Source organism: Crotalus tigris, unplaced genomic scaffold (genome assembly GCF_016545835.1).
Source record: "Crotalus tigris isolate CLP2741 ecotype Arizona unplaced genomic scaffold, ASM1654583v1 scf7180000017551.9496454, whole genome shotgun sequence".
Classification (NCBI taxonomy): Eukaryota; Metazoa; Chordata; class Lepidosauria; order Squamata; family Viperidae; genus Crotalus; species Crotalus tigris.
In genome coordinates this window covers 8,251,417-8,269,029 of record NW_024096469.1, presented here as the reverse complement: position 1 = coordinate 8,269,029, position 17,613 = coordinate 8,251,417, and the positions used below count along the sequence as shown (strand labels likewise).

General features: G+C 38.9%; 1 protein-coding gene across 3 annotated transcripts in view; it reads right to left on the bottom strand.

Annotated features, from left to right (window-relative positions):
* Positions 1-17,613, bottom strand: part of BAIAP2 (BAR/IMD domain containing adaptor protein 2) — a 175,499-nt gene that overhangs the window by 68,436 nt on the left and 89,450 nt on the right. For all 3 annotated transcript variants that reach the window (XM_039346168.1, XM_039346177.1, XM_039346186.1), the window contains exons 4-6: positions 6,489-6,550; positions 5,292-5,363; positions 4,504-4,641 (exon numbers count right to left, since the gene is read on the bottom strand). In XM_039346168.1, coding sequence (XP_039202102.1) covers positions 4,504-4,641; positions 5,292-5,363; positions 6,489-6,550 — 272 coding nt within the window. The remainder of the gene's footprint in view (positions 1-4,503; positions 4,642-5,291; positions 5,364-6,488; positions 6,551-17,613) is intronic.

Here is a 17,613-nt window from a genome sequence, read left to right as displayed (position 1 = left end):
AATTTATTTCATCCTTATCAGAGATACTGTATGTGAGTTCTGATTAAGCAGCTCAGGAAGTGGCATTGTTCTGTATAACAAGTCCTGGAAATAGTCCTATTTTAGAATCTCAACACTGAAATAAACTTTAAGCTATAGCCTAGTAAATCTTTGGGTAAATATAGAAAAGCAACTTCCTATATGGGCCATATATGACGTGATGTCTATTTCTTAAATATGTTTTCATTTACCCTTCACTAATTCTTCTGGTTATTTAGGGGAAGTAGCCAGCTAGTCTACTTGCTAGTCTACTCTTCCAGAAATACACATTGAAATACAATAACAGGGACTATATCCAATGTTACTTGAAGGCACCCTGCTCATACAAGGGTATTTTCTTTCTCCTTCTTCTGCAGCCTTCCATCTGCTTGGACTCTGCTCCAACAGATGCCTCTTATCCCTCTAGAACAGGCATGTCAAACTGCCGGCCCGCAGCCCGGATGCGTCACGCCAAAAACACGCCCACCCCATTGCCGGTAATGGGGAAAAAGTTGCGATACATCGTGCTATGTCACATGATGTTGCAAGTTTGACATGCCTGCTCTAGAGCACACGTGTGGCACCTATGGATTTGCAATGGGAAGGTTTGTTTCTACTTTAATCTACAATTTACATTTGTTTTATTTATTTATTTATCAGCTTTATGTGGCTACCCATCTCAGAATGGTGTAAAGCAAAAAAAAAAAGTATCACATATCCTGAAACCATTATAAATCATACATACATTCTATCCAACAAAGTAAGAAGCATAATTTCAGAGAAAAGACTAGTTTCCCACTCAAAAAAACCCCACCCATCAAATGTGCAAAAGCTTAAGGGAAATTTTAGGGTGCTTTGGGTAACTGCAAATATTTAAACCTTTTAAAACACATAAAGAATTGGTGTTGAAACATTAGTATCTGAATAGTGCAAGTGTTAAGCTGTTCCTTAAAGTAGCTGTGAAATTTCATAGCTGAAAATTACTTTTTCTGCTGGATGTCACTTGTCACCAAATGTTAACGCAGGTGGCCAACTCACCCAAACACAAATGTTTCTCACTGGAAAATTGTTATAATTGATAAGTCCTTCAACTGTGGTGCACATTAGAATTTTGTGAAGAAAATGTTTTCCATTTGATCCATTTTGTAGATCAGGCTTAAGGATTCACTTATCTAGATATTCCTACAGAAAACAATTAGGATGTCTGCTCCAAAACTGGGCTTCTAAGTTTGGAGTCTGTTTTATATCACAAGGACAATTCTGCATTTAAAAGTAAACCCTAACAAGAGTGGGTTTATTTTTACAACCTTCTTGGCAGTGTTCTTTGCTACCCCTGTCTTATGGATCAAGGCTGAGGAATCGATGAAGTGGGTTGAGCTGAAAAGTCAGATCCAGCCTCCTGCTATCTGAGCAGGATGGACAACGTCAAGAGCCCAGCTTAGGTAGAGAACTCCCATTACTTGCAATCATCCATTTTTTAATTGCACAAAAAGATAGGAGACATTCTTCTGATTTTTCATGCAAGGAAAGTTTTAAAAATAAAGCGAGAGTGCAAGAAGTACTATATCCCCCACTTTCCTTCTAAAGTATAGAAGAAGATTAGAGGCTGGGCTGTGCAAAGGACTTTTACAAACGTGTATTAATGCAAACCAAGTATGGGTAATGCTTAACTTACAACCATTCACTTAGTGACAATTTGAAGTTACAATGACAATGCAAAAAGTGACTTATGACCCTTTCCCCCACAACTGTTGTAGCATCCCCCTGGTCACATGATCAAAATTCAGACATTTGGCAACTGACACATGTTTATGACGGCTGCAGTGTCTGGGGATCATGGGATTTCCCTTTGCAACCATCTGACAAGCAAAGTCAATGAGAAAGCCAGCGTCACTTAACAAACATGTTAGTAACTTAACAACCACAGCAATTCACTGTGGCAAGAAAGGTCGTAAAATGGGGCAAAAACTCACTTAGATGTCTTGCTTACCAACAGAAATATTGGGCTCATTTATGGTGGTAAGTCGAAGATTACCTGCACTTCTTTTCAAACCGTTAAAGCAGACTTTTCTTCTGAAAGGGTTCAGGTGTCTCTTTTGAACATTGTCCACAATTATCTGCCTATGCACACACGGACAACATTTCATCCATGCTGGAACTGCCAATGAAACAAAGAGGCTGTGCTTTTACAGTCTTCAGAAGAGTGTAGGGATAGGCTTCAATACAGGGACGTAGTCCCAGGAAATTTAAACAGAGGTCACATACTAATGCCTTTGGGGAAATTTTTCCTTCAGAAACATATTTCTGAAATGTCTGCTCAAACACTACCTGAACAGAGAATATGAAATATCTGTTCCTCCTAGAAAGTGTGGGAGTTCAAATTTTACCTTATTTCCTTTTTTCCTCAGTTTTTGAAAACTACTGGAATACCTATTGCAAACAAATTAAGCAAGTAAACCTAAAAGTATAAGATAAAGAGAATATTTTATTTAATCAAAAGTAATCATGCCAAAGAAAAAGCATTGTGAAAGTTCACTGTTGTCACTCAGGTTAAGCCAAAATGACTAGTTCTGAATATTCTGAAGTTTATCTATTATTTTTGCACTTCATTCTGCAATCAAATAGCTCAAGGCAACCTGAGAGGCAACTGCAAATAAAACTCTGCTCCTTCTCTTGAGCAGCTCTTTTCAGGGCACACTGCCAATTAGGATTGAGAAACTTTATTTTTTTTCACACAATAAAATGTTTCTTGGCATACTCTTTATATGGATCACCTAGCAATTATTTCTTATACCTGCATCTAGAAACTTAGAAAATACCAAAGGGTTGCTCATCTGACATCTTTACAGACATGCTCCATGAACAGTAGTAATCATGCACAATGGCTTAGATAACTTCATAAATGAATTCATAAGACTAGGATGAGATATAACAATTCTAGCATATCCCGAGGGCTTCATCCTTTGCCTCTGGACTTAAGAGAAATGAGGCACGAAGGATAACTTTTGCACAGACATGCTCTGTGATGCTGAACATCCTAAATACAGATTATGGAACATCTTTATCATTTACCTCCTAAAATACAGTGCCCGGCTTGGTGGAATTTGAACTCCCAAATTCTAAAGTTTATTTATTTTCCCTTTGTTTTGAAAAGAAAACATGTACCATTTTGGTAACTGGCAACTAAACCCTTTCCCCTATGTATTTGAATATGCAAATTAACCCAAGCAATAAGAATTGCTTGCAGTTAGGTGGCATTTACATTTAATACATTAAATTATCTAATGGCAATAACAATTTCATTTCGGGATGCAAATTTTTATTCTTTTAGGTATAGTCTTCAAACAAAAAATAAATGCAGATTACCACATTTGTTCATTAAAACCAATCAAAAGAATGATAGGATTAAGCTTGCATTGTGAATATGGTTGTTTGTAAATCCTCCTGAGTCAGTTAGGTGGGATGGGCAGTGTAGAAATTTAATAAATAAAAAATATCCAATAACAACTCCCACCCTCTAATATTAGTCAGTGCTGTAGCTTGGCCTGTCAGTACTAAAGAGGCCCATGGTTGTAGGCCTCAGATTGAAGCTCTCTGCGCTCAAGGCATTAGTTTGATTAATGCTGTGTGACAAGATTTGGCTGCCATTCGGTTTTCTAAATCTTCTGTACTTGTAGCTTTTCATTTATTCTCCTTGGGTCTCAAATTCCTCCTTAGAAATTCTACCACAGCTTCTCCTAACCCTAAGAAGGCTTATAATGCAAGCAGTCCACACAGGAATAATGATTTAATTCCCCCTCAACCTATACTCTTTAGTAATATAAAGCTAAACCCATGAATCCCGTTCTAGAATTGAATATGTAGCTATTGCAGATAGAAGTACCAGACATTGTTGCCACAATGTTAACAAGGCAAGAAAACCAAAATAGCAAAGGTTAAATTCAGAAAGACTGAAAAGTTCATCAGTAGTTTTCAGCAAACCTTGGTAAATATAAGAATTGAGAAAGAATCAGTTCCACACTATGTGATTCATTGTATACACAAACAGTTTTTGGTTTTAAAATTCAGTGGACTCTTAAATATCAAGGACCATATCAGTTACCAATCTTCAGACTATCAGCAGATAAAATTCTTCAAGCAATAGAATGTCAGGATTTATATATTCACTTTTTAGTCAATATGTCATAAAGAATAAAGTGAAGCTATCCAAAGTTGAAGATCTGCAATCGAAATTGGTAACTTAGAAACAAATTCCACTGACGGGAATCAAATTTACTCCCAAGGATGTGTGTAAAGGATTGAAGTTTTATATTCTTATGGCCATTTTGGCTTTTGTCATACAAGGGGGTTCAAAGCCAATGCCAATGACTTCCACCGAAATTAGCTTCCATCTGCCATTGGCCAACCCATAGTAGTAATGTCAACCTACCAAACACAACCCCAGTTAGATGATGTCCCGCCCCAGCTTTTCACCCAGAGGCCTACCTGCAGCTCCTTCTCCGAATACTTCTGAGGATTTTTGCTTCCTTGGCTCTTTTTCCGAAGCTTCTTCAATTCACCCTGGCATTTTTCTACCGAGTCCCCTTTATTCCTTTGCTCGGTCTGGTACTTCTTTAGTGCAGCCTGAACATGGAAGATGTGTGGGAGTGCTGAGTAGCTGAAATAATAATAGGCTGAAGACATGGGCAGAGATTTCCCCTGTGGGTAATGAGCATAGTTTATATGCTTCCTACAAGCAGAAAGGTCTCAACCTCACACCTGCTGTAGAGGACATGTTTTGAATGAGGGTGCATTGATTAGAAACAGAAGCTGTCTTCCTTTGGGACATGCCAAGAAGGCATTTCCCATGAGTCCTGGACTCCAATTCCAATACACAATGCAATACACAGTGCAGCCCTTTTCTTCCCCAAGGCTATGTGAAACTCCTTTTTTAAAAAATTAAATGAGAATCCCTATAGATTTAATTTAAACCATGAGCATCCTTACAAATATGCAATAATGAAAGCATCATTTTTCTGAATAAAATGATCTTGAATAAATGTTTTTTTTCTTAAGCACTTATTCCAATGCTTATTCAAATGATCTTGAATATTCTTCTCTTAATCTGCACCTTGCAAAAACAGATTAAGGCACCTGCCAATTCTTGCAAACTCATCCCAACTATAAGCAAAGTTTACAGTTTTGCTCACTATCAACTAGCTTCATAATGCCATGTTAATAACTATACAGTTACTAATCCAATTTACATTCAATAAAAGTTCCTTGTTACTTACGCTTAGATACCGTGAATCTAGATCTACTTTCTGCTCAAGCTGTGTTAGTAGTTCATTGTGGAAGGACTTCAGCTGAGAAGTAAACAGAAGCAGCATAAATATGAATATTGATCATAAGAAGAAAACTCTAAGTAAAGACAAATAATCTACATTAAGATACCAATCAGATCATTACAAGTGGACATGATAATGGAAAACAGAATGGCGGGTATATATATATTCTCTTTCATATATATATATATATATATATATATATATATATATATATATATATATATGTTTTTTGAGGTTTACATACATACATACATACATACAATTAACCAGTGGAACAACCTGCCTCCAGAAGCGGTGAATGCACCAACACTGGAAGTTTTTAAGAAGAAACTGGACAGCCATTTGTCCGAAATGGTATAGGGTTTCCTGCCTGAGCAGGGGGTTGGACTAGATGATCTCCAAGGTCCCTTCCAACTTCCAACACACACACACACACACACACACACCTCTCTCTCTCTCTCTCTCTCTCTCTCTCTCTCTCTCTCTCTCTCTCTCTCTCTCTCTCTCTCTCTCTCTGTGAAATTTGGATTGTAAGGCAATGAAGCAATAATGGATAATTGGAATAACAAGCAATGAACAGTTGTAAGTAGCATGGTTGCTTTCTACTTTAGAGGATAATTTTTGAAGATATTCTCTAGCTGGAGATTACTTGATTCAATTCTGCCTTGAAAATAAAGAAACATAAAACATAAAAATAAAAGTTTCTCATTTCTAGTTAGTAGCTGGACAGAAGACAGAGAAGGCATGCAGGTCATCTGTTAACAGACTTCCCCAGTAGGCTGAGATTCAAAATATTTCTATGCAAAATCTCTATTTCTTATTCTTTTGAGTAAAGCTTACTTTACCACTCTACTTATAGGTCCAGGCATAATTAAGGACATTCCTCTTCTAATTCAACAGGAAGCTACTTGAAACCAATCAGAACCATGATTTCTTGGACATTTCAAAAGTCAGCACATGATTTGCAATTTTGTTTGGCCCACAATTTATTCAACTGAGGTCCCTATTCTTACTTACAGGACTTGGCAGCTATTCTAAAGCAGATGTGTTTCAATTTTAAATCCATGTGTATCAGAGGCTCTGCAGGCTGCCCCTTAGCCAAGCTCTGCAAAAAGACAAGTTAATAACAACACAAGTGCTTACCATCTCTTCTAACTGATTTTGAATCTGTCTGTGGACTTCAGCCATCTGGAACAGAACATCCCCTGGAAAAAGTGAGACAAAAGAAGAGGGACTAAATAAAAAATCCAAGGGATTGTTCTGTATCAACCTTCTCTTCCCTTCGATCCCAACTGCAGCCTTAGTAACGGTTTCCCTTTGCTGAAATTTGAAACAAGGGAAGCTTATTTCAAGGATTCATTTAAGACTAATTTAGATTAGAAGTGAATATACAACAGTGGCATCCAGACAGGAAAAGCAGATGTTGATCCTTGATGCCTGGCTGGTGCATTACAATAAGCACTGTAAAATGTAGTGTAATATGCAACTGAAGCTACTCTGACTTGATCAACAAGCCATTATTTATGTCCTTGTTTAGTGTTACATGTGACTGCATCCAGTGCATGTTTTGCTCAGGCTAGCAGATGGTCATTCCTTTTCAAACACTGCAATAGCTAAGGATCTTGTGCCTTGTGTTTATTGGTGAATTCCCAAAAGAGGCAAAAAAAGGCAACACAGTTTTTTTGCAAGTTATTTATTCCCTTGGAACCTCTCTTTCAGATCTTCAAGCAAATGAATTTTCCTAGAGGAGACATAGAATCAACATGGGCCTCACTCCCAGACAAAAAAGATCTAGAAAGGTAACCCTTTAAAGTTTTGCTAAATAAAGGGCATCTGCCACTGTTCCCCTCCACATGCATCCCCCATTTAGCAGGAGCTATTTGACATCAGTTGCCTTTTAAAAAATAGTGGCTCCTTTCAAATATATGCACATCTGCTATGGAAATATCTTTAATCTCTAATAATAGCTATTGCTAGCTAATTATATTCCAGTTAAGGAGAAAAAAAAGTCTGAAGCAGCAACATAATACCTTTATAAAGGTGGGCGTAATTTATATAAATATTGGAACGTTGCAATATACAGGGCAATCTGAAAAACTAGTAAATATCAAAATGTGCATTATAGAATTTTCTTATTCTGTTTACAATTGAACAACATGCTTAAAATTGCTCACTGGGGAAACTATGTACCAAAATGTTAATTTTAGGAAAAGTATATATAAAAATGCCTGCAAAAATGTGCAGATAGATCAGATGTGTACATTAGACCTGTTCATGAAAATAAGTACAAATATTTCTGCAGATGTTTTGGGTGGGTGGATGGGTGGATGGATGGATGGCAAGGTTGCCAAATAGAATTTGCAGTCGGTGAAATGAAAAAAATCCAATAAAATACATTTGAATTACATGTAAGTCTTGACAAGAATTCACTTTAAAAAATCTCACAAAGAAATGATTCATTTCTGGAGATCTGCAAAATTCTTCCCATGGTATTTTCAACAAAATAATATAAGAATGTGGGAAGAGCACACCAAGCATAGATGTGGTGAAAATCCTGTACGATTTGTCACACATTTATACAGGCATAGTTGGATAGGGGGCAATTTGGGTATTGAAACCAATTGCCTCTGAACTCAGATGTAAGCATTCCAAACAGATGACTATCTAATCTGACCCTGAATATATCCATTTCCTTTCTTACACTATTGGTTCCACTGCTACTCTTCCTGCTAGGAATATTGTTTTTCTACCAATCAATTAGAATTTGTCTTCCAGTAACTTAACTCCATTATTCCATGTTCTGCACTTTGACAGGATAGAGAAGAGATTATGGAGCTTCTTCTATGTGGCATTCTTTCAGGTGTTTGAAATAAGCTATTTATCTTCTCCATCCTCTCAAAGTTAAGTATACCCTATTTCTGAAACCTCTCTTCCTAGCCTCTATGAAACTTGGATCATCCTACTTTCTCTTTCCTCAACTTGTCTGTTTGTCTGATTCCTTATCAATGCTTAAGACCAAATGCAAGATGTAAGATAGGTCTGATAAACACAGAATATAGTAATTACTTCCCATGATCTGGAAACTATCTATCTGTTCTTAACCCTCTAGAGCAGTGATGGCAAACCTTTTAGAGACCGAGTGCCCAAACTGCAACCCAAAACCCACTTATGCATCATCGGGTGCCAGGTGGGTGTGGCCCATTGGCTGGGTGTGGCCCATTGGCTGGGTGTGGCTGCAGTGGTAACGGCAGACTGGGTGGGACTAAAAAGTTCAATCAATCAATTCCAACTTTGCAAGATCTTTTTTTTTTCCCCGGGAGAAGTTGAAATTGACTGATTGATTGAGCCTTTTTTTTTTTGCACACGGCGGCAGAGGCCTAAAGCAAAAAAGTTTTATAAAACCCAGCTGAAGGCCTAGGACTGGGGCAACGGCGCGCGTGCCCACAGAGAGGGCTCTGAGTGCCGTCTCTGGCACCCATGCCATAGGTTCGCCACCACTGCTCTAGAGGTTAGGGCACTCGGGTAGGATTAACAATGGCTCCTAAATAAAAAAAAATGTTTTTATTGGAAGTTGAAAGAAGTTTTAGGAGATATTTTATACCACTCCTGGAATAAAGAGCTTGAATGTCCTGACTTAAAGACTTGTTTTAATTAATGTGAATTTAGTTACATAGTTACCATAAGAAATTTAGCTTGGTCATCACACTGTAGATCAGAATCAATAATATGACTTCGAATCAACTAATGTATATTGAAATACATCTTTCTAATTGGCTATATCTGTAATGTTCATAATATTTTAATATAAAATAATTTTAATTTTTCAGATATAAAAATTGCTTAAAAGAATTATTATAGATACCCTCTTTTCAGTAATGGACTACTGATATGAATTAAAATATTGTCTGTCAAAGCAGGAAGATAAATGAGTTTTCAAACAGTATAGTCAATGTTTTTGGAACTGTTCGATTCCATAACATAATTGGAGAGGCATCTTTTTTTCTTTAAAGAAAAATAATATCTAACTCTATACCAATATATTGGACTTCTATTTCCATTGTGAAGAACCTTGCTCTGTTAAATTTCATTCTGTTATTTTTAGCATGTTTCCCTCATCTATCAAGATTCAAAATAATTTCCATTTCTTAAAACATTAACTACATTGTATGATCTAACAACTTGATAAATTGTGCCTCCACCTCTTCAATCATTAATAAAAATGTTGACACTGCAAGGCCCAGGACTGTACCCTGTTATACAAATCAATACCTCACTCCAAAATTGATGTGGTATTATAGATATATAATTTGCTTCAGTGTGACTTTTGAGTCAGCAATGCCTCCATTTAGTAATGAAATTCAGCGCACACTTAACTAGCTGCTAATCAGAATCCCCTTTGTTAAATGTTTTCATTGAAATCAAGATACATGTACTGCATTCTCACAATCTACTAAGAAAGTGAGTCAATTTTTTAAAAAATAACTCAGTCTGACAACATTTGCTCATGATCAGTTCATGGTGATTTCTAGTTCAGTTAGTCCTCGACTTATAACCATTCATTTCATGACAGTTTGAAGGTACAATGGCACTGAAAAAAGTGATCTATGGCTGTTTTTCACACTTAATGACTATTGCAGCATCCCCACATTCACAATGATCAAAATTCAGACGCTTGGCAACTGATGCATATTTATGATGGTAGCAGAGTCCTGTAATCAACTTTTGCGACCTTCTGACCAGCAAAATCAATGAGGAAGCCAGATTCACTTAACAACTGTGTTACTAGCTTAACAATTGCAGTGATTCACTTAATAACTGTGGCAAGAAAGGCCCTAAAATGGGGTAAAACTCACTTACCAACTGTCTCACTTAGCAACAGAAATTTTGGGCTCAATTATGGTCGTAAGCCGAGGATTACCTGTAATCACCACAGCCTTTTCAAGGTCCTTATAGAATGATTGTTTTATGATCTGCTTTAGAAACACACCAGATAGCGTTATTATCTGACTAATCTATAGTTTTCCCAATCCTCTCTTTTCTGCATGTTAAAGAAAGGGACATTTGTTCTTTTGCAATTGTCTAGCCCAGTGGTGGCGAACCTATGGCACGGGTGCCAGACGTGGCACTCAGAGCCCACTCTGTTGGCACACGCACCACCGCCACCAGCAGCAGGTCCATCAGGCCTCCAGCGCCACTCAGAGCAGGAGCCCCGCCCAGCACAAAGGAGGCAAAGCAGCTGACTAGCAAGCTCGAGTAGAGGTGGTAGAGCAGAGGTCACCAACCATTGTCGATTGGTGGACTGAAAGAAAAGGGAGGGGGAAGCATTTTACATGTGTGCATGTGCACACAGGGCTGCGAGCATGCATGTGCTGCAAATGGGGCGGGGCTAGTGCCTGTGTGATACTCACTAGCCCTGCCTCATTCTTATGTGGTGCAGCGCCTTGTATTTGTATCCTGCAGCGTGGCGGCAGCCATTTTTGCGCCTTGTAGCACGGTGGCCCATTTTTGCACCCCTCGTTTTTGTGTGCCAGAGATGGCACTCAGAGGAGCCTCCCTGCCCCCCCCCCCGAGGGCATCACAATGCTGATGCGGCCCTGGCACTTTGTGATAAATAAGTGGGTTTTGGGTTGCAGTTTGGGCACTCAGTCTCTAAAAGGTTTGCCATTACTGGTCTAGCCCTTCATCTGTTTTCCAGGATTTCTCAGAAATACAAGGTACAGCCAGATCATCAACAAGTATTTTTAGTACTCCAGATTAACAGAGATATAAACACATTTAGAGTGAAGAGATATTCCCTGCTGGTATATTTGGTACTCCCAAACATGTCTTGAATGTAGCTCTTAGGCTAGAAGCAGAGCTGATTAGAGTAGATACAAGAGCTTGGCTGGTTATGTTTATTTATTGGCTTAAATTCATCTACCACCCCCCTGATTGCTCTATTTTGCTTTAAGTGATACCTTTCAATCTACTTTGGATGAAGTTCCTTACTTTCATGTGGCCTCTCTCTCCCAATTTACATAAACTTGGCTGGCCTCATACAAAAAACCTAATAGCTAAATAAGTACTTGTAATTGAGTTTTAGTATAATTTGAACCAATTTCTCAGACTTAGCACAATTAATCAGAAAGATATAGCTATCTTTACTCACTGACTGATCTAAACTACTCGTGGGCTTTAGGAGTATTGATATAGGGCAGATATTGCAATCTTCTTGTGGCTTATCATCTTTATCCATGTGGCATACAAAAGAGAGAATCAATACATACGTTCTTTTACATTGTAGATTTTATAGCATATTGTGCCAAAACTATATCTCTCTCCTCTTAACAGCAACCCCTAGTCAATCCGATATTTTCTATGCCGATTTCCTGCTTGTTGACATTGCAAAAATGTGTTATTTAGTAACAAGATTCCTGCAGGGGATCTGTAGTAGAAAATAAGATAGATCCGTGGTGGCGAACCTAGAGCCTTCTCTGTGGGCACGCGCGCCGTCGCCCCAGTCCTAGGCCTTCAGTCCCGTCCATGAGCAACCTGCGTCAATTTCGTGCAGGGTAAAGTTGCCGTGCCCACCCCTGCCTCCCCAAGCGTTTTTTTACTAACTTGCCTTTCAGCTGCATTCCATTTCTCAGTTTGCTTCTCAGCCTTCGCCACGTGTTTGTGGGATTATCGTTAAAAAAAAAGTTCCATCAGACTTTCTAACTTCTCGCGCGATCTCAAGAAGTTAGAAAGTCTGATGGAACTTTTTTTTTTTTTACCGATAGTCCCACAAACATGCGGCGAAGGCTGAGAAGTGAAGGGAGAAAAGGAATGCAGCTGAAATGCAGGTTAGTAAAAAAACGCTTGGGGGAGGCAAGGGCATCTGAGTGGGGGGGGCAACCTTACCCTGCATTGTGATGGGAGAGTGGGGCGCATGCCCTTCCCATGCCAGGCCAGCCCCTGCAGCCATAGGGCAGCCGTGCTGGATGGCAGTGGACAGGGTGTTGAGGTGGGGGCCGGCAGGACGACCAACGCAGCAGGTGGAGCGCCGGAGGTTCGGGGAGAGAGGGTGCTGAAGTCGGTGGTTGGGTCATTGGCAAGAGCAAAGCGTTTGAGCGGAAAGCGGCCTTGGAACAAGTGGGGCAGGTAAGGAAAGAAATCCTTGCTCCCCCCAGAATTTGTCTTTCTTTCCTTACCTGACTTCCAGCCCCATGCCATTGCTCCTTCATCGCTGCCACGTGCAAGGAAACAAAGGAAGATTTTTGGGAGAAAAAAGGTCAATCAATCAATTCCAACATCTCATGAAAGATCGCGAAGTTGGAACTGAGTGACCTTTTTTTCCTACCCTGGCCACGCCCACCTAGTCTGCTGTGACTTCCAAAGCCATGCCCACCCAATGGGCCACGCCCACTGTGGTTGGTACGTGAGGACTATTTTTACTACTTTCTGCTTCTTCGAAAGATCTGCAATTTGTTTTTGGAAAGTCTCATCAATATTCTTTCTTTGGTTGCTTAGATGAGCCGAGGTGGCGCAGCAGTTAGAGTGCAGTACTGCAGGCCACTTTAGCTGACTGTGTTCAGCAGGTCAGCGGTTCAAATCTCACCGGCTCAAGGTTGACTCAGCCTTCTATCCTTCCGGGGTAGGTAAAATGAGGACCCAGATTGTTGGGGGCAATGTAAATATATATATATATATATACATTGCTGACTGGTGTACACCGCTTAAAGAGTGCTTGCACTTAAAGCGGTATATAAGTCTCATAAATAAATAAATAAATGATGATAGACATCAGCTACAATATTGCTTTTATTTATGCTAGACTTATTTAACCTAGATGTTATTTTCAGTTCTACTAACTTTGGGTCTTTTTATTTTACAGTGCAATTCCTCTTCCTTTTTATTTTTTTTTCTCTTCCTTCAGAATACATTCTTCAGCCATGGGAATCATCCCATTAGGTCACCCCTGCATTTATTAAATTATGTAAGAAGTAGTGGTAGAATTATTAAGCAGACTTAATTAGGTGAGACTAACAGCAAGGAATCTATGTCTCTTCAGACGTTACTTAACCTTAATTCCTAGCAGCTCCACCCAGCATGGTTAAGAAACTGCAGAGAAACACTGACTTACTGCTCAACAACATTTGGAGCAGTGTTTCTCAACCTTGACAATTTTAAGGCATGTGGACATCAACTCCCAGAATTCCACAGCCAGCATTGCTGGCTGTGGAATTCTGGGAGTTGAAGTCCACATGCCTTAAAATTGTCAAGGTTGAGAAACACTGGAGGGTCACTAATTCCCTACCCTGAATGCCTAATACAAAAAAGGTGCAGTTAAAGATGAGGTAAAGAACAAGAGCTACTGTCCATTACATAAGCCAGCAGTAATTCAGTTTGTTCTCTCTCCCTCCCTCTCCAGCATTAAGCAAAACACACAGCTTCCTCATAAAATTAAGAATGAAAAATAGAAAAAAATCTGACATTTTTTCAATTGGTAAAATTGGAATATTAACTGTAGCTGCTAAAAGGCTCCTATGTGACTCACTTAAATATGCACCCAAATAAATGCTGGTTTTAAAATCCTTCTTTGCCCCACAAAATTTTGGTATAGCCCAAGTTCTCTTTTTCCCTACTCTAGACATCTGCCTAATCTTTTTTATTCCATTTTCACTATAAACTGTGCAGATGATTTTTTTTTTCATTACAACCAGCTTGAAGAAGAAAACCTCTCTGTTTATTGCAGGTAGCCCTCGACTTATGACAATTAAATCCAGAATTTCTATTGCTAAGCAACACCGTTCAGTGACTTTTGCCCCATTTTACGACCTTTCTTGCCAGAGTTGTTAAGTGAATCACTGTAATTGTTAAGGTAATAACATGGTTGTTAAGTGAATTTGGCTTCCCCATTGACTTTGCTGGTCAAAAAAATTGCAAAAGGTGATCACTTGATCACATGCAACCGCCATAAATATGAGCCAGTTGCCAAGCTTTAGAATTTTAATCATGTGACCATAGGGATGCTGCAATGGTCGTAAGGGTGAAAAACAGTCATAAGTCACCTTTTTCATTGCCGCTGTAACTTCAAACTGTCATTAAATGAATGGTTGTAAGTTGAGACTACCTGTACTGAGTAAACAGGTAAAAAGATTGTTGGGGAGAAACTACCAACAACAGTTTCGGATTACTACAGCTCACAGTTCTGCTACTTACATGATGCACCTAATTAGATCTCCAGTTTGGAAATGTGTATGTCATATTTTTATAAGTATTCTGCAGCCATTGTTTTTTTGTTATTGATGCAATTTATATTGTGAAATTATTTCCAGACTCCCCCAGGCCTTTCCAGTTGTGGCTGTATTCTTGTTAGAGCTGAGAAAGATAATCTGGGTAAAATCAGGCCCAACATCTGGATGCAAGGCCAAAATGATCAGTACTAAATTAATGCCTAATTCAATCAATGTAGTTGTAGAAAGGTGGAAGGGATTGATTTTGAGCAGCTTTCTTATAGATTTGCCTGTAAAAAGAGAGAGGATCCATTTTAAGAAGAATTACTCTATTTTTTTTTTTTTTTTTGCAGGGAATGACTTCAGCAGATGGACAGGAACATCCCCCTCCTTTTCCTCCAGATCTTTCCTCTCTTTTGTTTACACCACTAGATTCTAAACATTTCCTACATCTAGACTAGCACCATGACAAAGCCTGCGAGCCGACAGGTCTTCAGTTTTAAATCTAACTTCCATCACAGATCTACCAGATTGTCTATTGTCAAGCGTTTACTTCCTTTCAATTCTTCCTTGCAAGATGAAATATGAAATCTTACTCAATATCGCCCAAAAAAAGTTTAATAAGCAACATTTAAAGTACAGCTAGCAACAACAGGCCTCACAAAACTGCAGATGAGCATAGCTATTTTTTAATTACTTCAAATTCCATTAGCCACGGAGACATTATCAGATTTATTTATTTAGAAGGTTACAAATAAAAAACAATAAAAGGAGATATGATATGACATATGAGATATGATAATGTGACTGATATCAAAAACCAAACTAACAAAGAGGCCCAACTACCCCCTTTTTTCCAAAGCCTGGGGAAACAACCAAGTCTTCAGCAGTTTGAGGAAAGTTGAAAAAGCGGGAGCAGTAGGGAACTCTGTTGGGCCACAAACAGGCCTTCAACTCCCAGCTTCTCAAATTTGTTCCAATAGGACACCGTGGTCAATGATATCAAAAGCCACTGTGCAATCAAGGAACCCGGGATGGATGCCCCACCATCCAGGCTCTACCACAGATAATCCACAAGTGCAACCAATGCTGCCTATGTACTGGATCCCAGCCTAAAACCTGACTAAAACCTATCAAGATAATACACTTCCTCCCAGGTCCTTTGAAGTTGCAGAATATAAGGAAGATGACCCTAGCAGAAATATGCAAGAATCATTATCTAGGCAACAGGGGTGGAAACACATTTGAACTTCTAAGAAACATACAAAATTTGGAAGTGGCTCAGGCAGACAGCTCCCTAATTCATTGGAGGATAGGAAGCTGGGGAAGGTATAGCACAATTGGACTTGCAAGACGCTGCTATTATAGCCCATCTCAGTAAGGGTAGCTTTAGCCTTCCTGTGGAGGGTCTGCATAGAAGGCTGACAGGAGCTGAAGCCTGACCATCCTACTACCTTCCTCAAAAATGGAGGGGTTGAACACTGAATGGAAATTATCCAAGATGGTTGGGTCTACTGATGACCTCCTTAAGGAGATGGTGCCCCACGGCCTCCATGAAGGTTGAGGGAACTAATCCGTCCTGCAGTAAAGTAGACAACACAGCTTGGGCCCAACCATGCCCCTTAGCCACCCAGAGTTGATTCGATAGTGAGATGAGCAACATATAAATGTAATAAATAAAATAATAAAATAGTGGGATTAGCAAGTTTGGCTTTAACCAACAGGTGGCCAAGTTCACAACTGGAGGATCATGCCCACTTCCTTAGGAGTCACAGAGTCAAACTCCCTACACTTTATTCAAAATTATAATATTAATATACGTTGCTTTATTGAAAGCTGAAGGAACTGCAAGACAAACTTCCTGTTTAACAAAATCAATCAGCATGTGCTTTTTTAAATTCTTTCCAAGAGTAGTGACAAAAGTAACATTACCAGTATAAAACTCAAGAGCATTTGTGCATGCAAAATGTTTCAAATCTGAAACACCTCAAATTCAAAATGTCTCGCTTTGAACTCGGAACTCTTGTTTTGAGTTCAAAACAGCTGTATCAGACTTGAAACTCACCATTTCAATCATTTTGAGCTAGAAATAGTTCTGGGAACCTTTCCACAATTATCAAAACAGCCTGCTTCAAATTTGAAACAACTGTTTCAAACTTAAACCAGGCTATTTCAAAATTGTAGCTATTCAAATTCAAAACATTTTGCCCAGTCCTATTTAAGATGCTACTGCCTTCCTTCTGACATTGGACACTTGAGGGGAATGCTGGAAACATTCACTGTGACCCTTATGTCTTTGAGATTATGCAAAATCCTGCAGCAAAAAAACTAGGGGAGCTTTATCACTCTTTACCCAATGCATCTCATCAAGTCTGGCCAGTCTTCGCATACACATGTACAGTCATCATTCCTTTCTCCCAACACCCTTGTGAATTATGCATGCTCTCTAAGTTTTTGAAGAGTCCGCTGGAGTTGTGCAGCCATTAAGTTTAAATAATATAAATAAGGTATAATGCTTATATATTATAACTATATAATTACAATGTATAAGTGTTATATATTATTCATAATTATATGTTGTTGACATTATAAGTTAATAATAAATAACATGTTCTTTGTATTTTCAGAGTTAAAGGAAACAACAATTTATTCTGTCCCTGAATAAGGTGTGTGTTTTTATACTATCAGCATTTCCAGTCAATCCTCACAGGGCAGTTCAAAACTGATCCAACGCCATCTTCATTTCTGCCCATCTTCAAACACAGAGAACACATTTAATCATTCCCGTGCTCATCATCCAGCTGATTAACAGGAGAGTGCAAAAACCACAGTGCAATCTCTGTCTTAGCCTCTGACTACTACCAGTTGTGGAGTAACAAAACCCCATCAGGCAGAAATCTCAAAAATGGTGGCCTACTGTATTGAAGAACAGAGAGGTACTGTGATTGTACAAGGCCCAAAGTATTTCTTCAGTTGTTTTCAAGGGATCGGTTGCTATGGAGATGGGACTGGTTAATGCTTAAACAGTGCAGAAGTCCAGAAGCAGGACATTGGACCTTATAGGGGGCACA